The sequence below is a fragment of the Camellia sinensis genome, chromosome 12 (assembly GCF_055761805.1).
Source record: "Camellia sinensis isolate YWXY chromosome 12, ASM5576180v1, whole genome shotgun sequence".
NCBI lineage: Eukaryota > Viridiplantae > Streptophyta > Magnoliopsida > Ericales > Theaceae > Camellia > Camellia sinensis.
The window spans coordinates 127,630,473-127,637,163 of record NC_138972.1 but is presented as its reverse complement, the minus strand read 5'-3'; the positions used below and the strand labels follow the sequence as shown (position 1 = coordinate 127,637,163).

Below are 6,691 nucleotides of genomic sequence, written 5' to 3'. Positions count from 1 at the left end.
TCTCTCAAATGCATATTTCCCTTTGCAACTTGAATTAGTCATTTAAGGCATGAGAAAGTATGATAAGTTGAACCAACAGATCAACTCTTGAAAAGGGCACTAAAGAGAAAGTATGATAAGTTGAACCAACAGATCAACTCTTGAAAAGGGCACTAAAGGTATGCTTGAATTGTATGTGCTTCCCAGATGAATGTGTGAAACGATGACAAAACAGACACATTCAGCATGTAATATAATTATAAATGACTGTCAACAACGTTGGGATGAGTATATTAAACTACTCACTCTAAATTGTCAACATGGACATTTCAACAATGCCGATAAGAGAGAACTTTCTCAACAGACCATTGAAGATGAAGAAAGCAATTGTGTGGTTCAATGATTTGTTTAAAAAATATGACTATCAAACAGCAAAGTGCAGACCCAAAAAAAAACGCGAATTGAAGATTAACATAATAAATTTTATTAACCTTCACTGGTATGAGTACAAAGAGCTACTTCTACACTACAACTAGGCCTACTCATAGCACTGTTTTGTGGGGTTCGACATGGTGTGAAAGTTGTTTTCTGGCTATGTTGTCATATTTACAGGTCACCCCCTGATCAAAGATTCCGGGCAATTCCACCTTCAGCTGTTTAGTTATTGGCCATTCTCACATTCTTCAGGACTGTCTATGAATAACTACCACTTTGAGTCTTGACCTTGCACAAAATTTCCCACGCCATTACATGTCTTAACAGGTCCTGTTCAAAATCATAGTACTTCAATGGGTGCAAAGTATGGTTCAAACAAAGAGTCATGTTGGAAACTGAAATCTAGCTTGAGGTTTGAAAGGAATGGTGGACAAGATCTAACCACTGTAAGTATAAGTCGTTCAGAGAAAATTTTGACACAGAAAGAAGTACGAGATCATTCGGTTTGTAGATAATTGTAGTACTAACAGGTAACAATACCTGGGATAAGTGGCTGTACCCTTGTTGTAGTGCTTTTGCCTTTCTTCTTTTTTTTTTTTTTTTTGGCAAAAGGAATTGCGAGTCTGAAAATACGGGAAAAAACAAATTTAGACCAACAATATCAAAGACCAAAGATACATCATGTAGTCGAAGAAAATCAATTTAAGTCTTTCTCTTCCTTTTTTTTGCTACATTCCTTGACGATTATGATGTTGAAATGCATGGATACCTCAATGCCCCAAACCACAATCAGCACTGAAAATGTATTGGTATCTGAATGCCCCACTTCAAAAGCAACACTGAAGCAGCTCATATATCTCTTTGTACTTCTGTTACTATGAAACAACTAGTTTATGTACAAAAGAAACATACAAATGTGAAAATATTTTAAGCAACCAAACAACAAACGATACAAGCCCATGAAATTTTCTTAATTTTTCAAAAGCAGTTTCCATGAGAAGAAAACCATGGAAACAAGTTACTTGTTCAAGAAAACCAGTCAGGCCATGCTAAAACCATAACGATGCATGTTCAGCTCCTGAGAAAGCCCCAAGGTCCTGATCCTGTCCCAATCCTGCATTATTGGTGTTTAGGAACAGTAAATTTAGAAAGATATACAATTGCCAAGTTGACATATAGTAGGATTATTCTTCAAAGGTTTTATGCCTAAATGAATATTTTGTGGCACAAGCAATTACCTCCAAAATCCAGAAAATGCTCTGAGACTCGTATAGATGGTCAAAGCATCCTATATTCCAATGAATCCATGATTGGGGGAAAGAATGGACAAAAGTAAGATAGTGATTATAGCCACCAGAACCTGAATAAAGAAAAATCTCAAGTTCGTGCTTTAATAATCTAATAAAGTAACTAAAAATTTCACATTTATGCTAAATTGAACACAAAAGCATAATTTTGTTTTTTTTTGTTTTTGGAATTTACTGTCTATTTCCATATTTGGACCTTCGTGGTTGTCCCATAATTTAAATACAAGGCTTCTTATTAATAGAGGACACTTTTAACTTCTTCTTCTTCCTTTGGTCGTTCAATCTCTTCTACCATCCAGCGTCACTATTTTAATCTATTGTCTTATTTCATCTGCTTCATCGATAATCTTTTCCATATGTGCCTCTATTCTATTAAGTTAGAAATAAAAATAACAGGGAGGGCAGGATACTAGTGGTCATCCTGATTCTTAACTTAGAACTTAGAAGAGGCGACTGCAAGCTATGATTTTTTAAAAAATAATTTATTCTTAAACATTTTTCTTGTTCATGTCTTTTTTCATCAGGAAGTAAATGTGCTACTTCATGATATAAAGATGCTGACTATATTACCATAGAACAGGCAAAATATGCAAAATATGATGCTCCAAAATTGATGACGCAATAAAAAGACAAAGGCCAAGGGATTGATTTGTTGAATAGCTGCAACAAACTGATATGAAGGAAAGGTATATCAAATACAACTTGGTTTAACAGAGCAAGATAACCAGTAACAGTGTTTTATTGTTTGCAGAGAAGAGATACCGCAAGGCCAGTACTGATGAGGTGGAGGACACATTGGCGTCTTTTGTAAATAATCTAGCTCCAAAATGTAATCCTACTGCAAGGATTACAGGCAGCACAAGCCAAAAACCAATCCCAACTGCAGTACCGACAAACAATTTTCAGAGGAAATCACATTAAATGAAAATTTTGTGAGCATGCACTGTTAAGTATCTCCAAGTACCTGCAATACTCGGGATGCAGTTGCTGTAGCCTGGTCATAGTCTTTTTTAGCAGAAGTATTGCCTAGAAGAGAGAAATATACTGAAGCTTAGTTTAGACAAGTATATGCAAGTGTTTTGGCAAGCACCTAAAATAGCCAAAAGCCAAAAAGTCGACTGTTCTCTCTACTTTTTTGCACGTCTTTTCTTAAAAAGTCAAAAGGCCAACTAAAGTAGCCACTTCCCAAAATAAAGAGGTTGAAGAAACAAAAAAACATATTTATTGAGATAATTCAAACTAGAAGTAACATAATAAAGTATCGGTTTGGTTGTTTGGATAAATTTCTTTTCATGATTTTGTGAAAAAAACCACAGCCAAGATTAACAGAAGATAGACGGACAGATAATAACATCTAAGATGCTCCTAGAATACGAAAAAATGAGAGTTTAGATGTTTTTCTTTCCATGACTGTGTGTTGATTGTTGGAGAACTCCAAACATGGAATGTATTGACACACACATATATATTTACATATATGACAATCCCATAGCATAATGTTCGGAGATATACAGAGCCACACCATTTAGACTGCCGCAAACTAATAAATGATTATTTGTTCAGCAACAGTACTGTATGAAACAAGCAATCCAGTGTACAGATTGACAAAAAACAAAGGGAAAAAATTACCATGGTTGTGGGTACGTCAGTAGGCCACAGAATCACACCATCAAAGCCCAAGCAAGGACAACTAAATTTTTTTCCCACAATAATCCCAACTTCCCAAGAAAGCATCACTGATAAATCAAGCTATGTATTTCCTTGGTTGCTTTTATCAATGAGACATTTCTCTATTGCTTCATCACAAAGCTCAAGGGTGATATCCATGTTCCCCTCACTATAGTTCATATCAACAAAAATGTTGTATAATTCTCTATCCGCAACCAACCCTTCTCTCCTCATCTCTTCAAACAGTTTCCTTGCCTCCAAAAATTTCTTCCTCTTAAAGAAACCCTTGATCAGCGCATTATAAGAAGAAACTGTAAGACTATACCCCTTCTCAGCCATTTCTCTGTGTAGAAACCATGCCTCCTTCATATTCCTCGCTTTACAGTGCCCCTTTATTAGTATGTTATAGGTGTTTCTATCAGGCATCACTCCTTGAGCATACATCCCCCTATATATTTCAGTGGTCCCTCGCATATTGTTTCTAATGCAGTACTGTTTCATGAGAGAATTGTAGGTAGTGGCATTTGGCATTATACCCTTCTCTAACATCCAATTTAGAAGCCTCTCGGCATCTTCAAGCATCCCAGACATACAGAACCCATTCATTAACACGTTAAATGTAACAACTGTGGGTTGAAGCCCTCTATTCAACATCTCTCTAAGGAGTTCGTGAGCCTTGACCATCTCTCCTGATTTACAATATGCATCCATTAGAGTAGTGTAAGTAATAGTATCCGGATGGAACCCTGCCGCATCCATATCTTCCATTAGCTTTATTGCTTGTCCAATATTTCCCACTTTACAATGACCATTGACAATCGAGTTGTAGGTGCAAATATTCAGCTCTAGACCCTTCGCACACATCTCGTGAAGAAGCTCGTTCGCTGCATCTACGTCCCCAAGTTTACAAAGCCCATCAACAAGAGCAGTGTAAGTGACGACATTTGGGGTCAACCCCATCTGAACCATCTGGTTATGAAGTAAAAAGGCCTGTTTCATGTCACCTGCCTTGCAATAACCATCGATAAGCACCGTATAAGTAACTTCATCAAGTTGCATCCCTCTACTAAGCATTTCATGGAAGAGCTTATTTGCTTCAGCCATCTTTCCAGTTTGACAAAGACCAGAGATAATAGCAGTATAAGTTACAAAATCAGGAATAATTTTACTATTTTGCATTTCTTCAAGCAAATTGTACGCAGCTGAAACACTCCCAGCTTTGCAGAAACCATCAATGAGAGTTGTGTAGACCACGTTATCCGGAAGTACTCCCTGTCTCAATATCTCTCTCAACACCATCTCTGCATCGACAACCTTGCCACTCTTACATAAAAGAATGATAATGCTGTTAAATGTATTTGGGTTTGGCTTCAACCCCTTTGTTTGCATTTCTTCTACAAGCTTCAACACAGTTTGAAACTCCCCAGCTTGACAATAGCCGTTGATTACCGTGCTATAACTTATAACATCGGGCACACAACCCCTCAACTCCATTTGTATGAACAATTGATGAGCTTCTTTTACTTTCCCTAATCTACAAAGTGAGTGAATCACAATATTATGTGATGCAGTGTTCCAACAAACACCCACTTCAGGAAATTCACTAAAAATCTTTAATGCCATCTCAACCCCAACATCATTCTTCGGGAGACGCGAAAGAAACAAATTACATGAATCAACAGACATAATTACACCATAATTCAACATCTTATCAAAGAGCTTTCTAGCTTCATCAAGCAGTCCAAATTCAACAAGTACTTGGAACAAAATATCAAATACAAAGGGATTAGATCCCCAATCTTTATAAACATATATCAATCTTTCAACAAAATGAGCAAACACAACACTCACATCTAAATTGGGTTTCATCAAAAAATCCCAAATGAGTCTCCTTGCCGTTTTCAAATCCCTCGAAGCAACAGCGATTTGAATGACAATGCAAAGGGACTCGATTGATGGGTTTTTTCGAAGGCACGCCCAATCGAAGAAGTCCAAAACCAATTTGTAATCTTTCTTGATATTGATGAGAACCCAAATGAGGTTGTGTGGTTTGAATTTCGACTCGTAGGGTTTGAGAACGCGGCGAAGAGGCTCGGAGCGGCGTTGCTTGATGGTGGTGGTGATTTGATTGGTGAGTTCAGAGTCTCTGATGGTGGGTTTCTTGGGTGAATAATCAGGGAAAGGTCTGGAAGATAGATTGTGGATCAAACAAGCTCTGAAGAATAACAGGGATGAGCTGGGATTTGAAGACGAAGCCAATTTGGAGATGAATTGGAAGAGACCCATTAAAGGAGAAGAGAGTGAGAGTCCATGCTTGACATTGTTGAATGTGTAGAGTTGAGTCGATGCATGAGGCTGAAACCTAGTGCTGTGGTGGCAGTGGCGGTGGTGGTGGTGGCGGCGACGGTGGTGGCGGAGGGAGTGTGAGTCAGAGGAGGGTTCTCTAGGTGGTGGTTGATGGTGATTCAGAATCAACGGCCGTGATTTGTTTGCACGGGCCCCTCAATTTATTGGGAAAAAAAAATAAAAAAAGGAAGACAAACTTCACTTCATCGCTGAAAAAATTATGAGTAATGCTTGGGATCCTTTTGGTGTCACTCCTCACCCCTTGTTACGTGGTGGGTGGTGATTGGAGGAGCAGGAAAAAAAAGAAAAAGAAAAAGAAAATGTAACCAATGAGAGAGAGAGGAGGTTAAAGGGGTGGGAGGAAAAGGGAGGATGAATCATTGTTAAAAAATTATATAATGTGCGCACAATTTGTGAATGAAAGTGTATCTTAAATATTTGGTTTAATTTAATAATAAGCGTGAAATATGTGATAAATATAAAAGAATTATATATTTATTTTTAAATTTTAATGGGGTAATCACACGTGAAATAAAGCACATAGGTTAAAGTGTATTTTATCTTCTAAATAAATGATGAAAATATAAGAATATTTTAATTTTTTTTATTAAATCGTTAACGGACTCAACAATATACTTCAATCTATAAACCACAAGAGAGTTAAGTTATAATTTCTAAAGGTTAGGAAATAAACCAAGGTGAAATTTGTCCAAAAAAATTACAAATACACTTTTTAAAATTTGTTTAAAATATTGATTGTCCTATATATGATTACAAATGCCTCTCATCATAATTTTTGATTTAGCATAATTAGTTAAAAAAATAAACTTTCTAATTGCATTCCTGTGTGATAATAAAATTACTTGAATTATTAATTAAAATAAATTTATGACATGATTAAAACCTGTGGCGAATTACACTAACAGTCCCTATAGTTTGGAGTTCGTGTTATTTTG

The 6,691-nt window shown here is 36.6% G+C and overlaps 1 protein-coding gene across 4 annotated transcripts; it reads right to left on the bottom strand.

Annotated features, from left to right (window-relative positions):
• Positions 1 to 440: 440 nt before the first annotated feature.
• LOC114312270 (Pentatricopeptide repeat (PPR-like) superfamily protein) lies at positions 441 to 5,945 on the bottom strand. Of its 4 annotated transcripts, XM_028258488.2 has the most exons (7): positions 3,351 to 5,945; positions 2,686 to 2,747; positions 2,484 to 2,601; positions 1,653 to 1,774; positions 1,184 to 1,528; positions 955 to 1,037; positions 441 to 744 (listed from the first exon to the last, which is right to left on the bottom strand). In XM_028258488.2, exon 1 carries the CDS (start codon positions 5,673 to 5,675, stop codon positions 3,471 to 3,473), a length of 2,205 nt encoding a protein of 734 aa, XP_028114289.2. In that variant the 5' UTR covers positions 5,676 to 5,945; the 3' UTR covers positions 441 to 744; positions 955 to 1,037; positions 1,184 to 1,528; positions 1,653 to 1,774; positions 2,484 to 2,601; positions 2,686 to 2,747; positions 3,351 to 3,470. The 4 variants fall into 4 exon arrangements, with proteins under 4 accessions (XP_028114289.2, XP_082753776.1, XP_082753777.1 ...); XM_082897650.1 differs by having other exon boundaries at positions 955 to 1,528; XM_082897651.1 differs by having other exon boundaries at positions 955 to 1,528; positions 2,686 to 2,765; positions 3,351 to 5,922.
• Between the last annotated feature and the right edge of the window lie 746 nt (positions 5,946 to 6,691).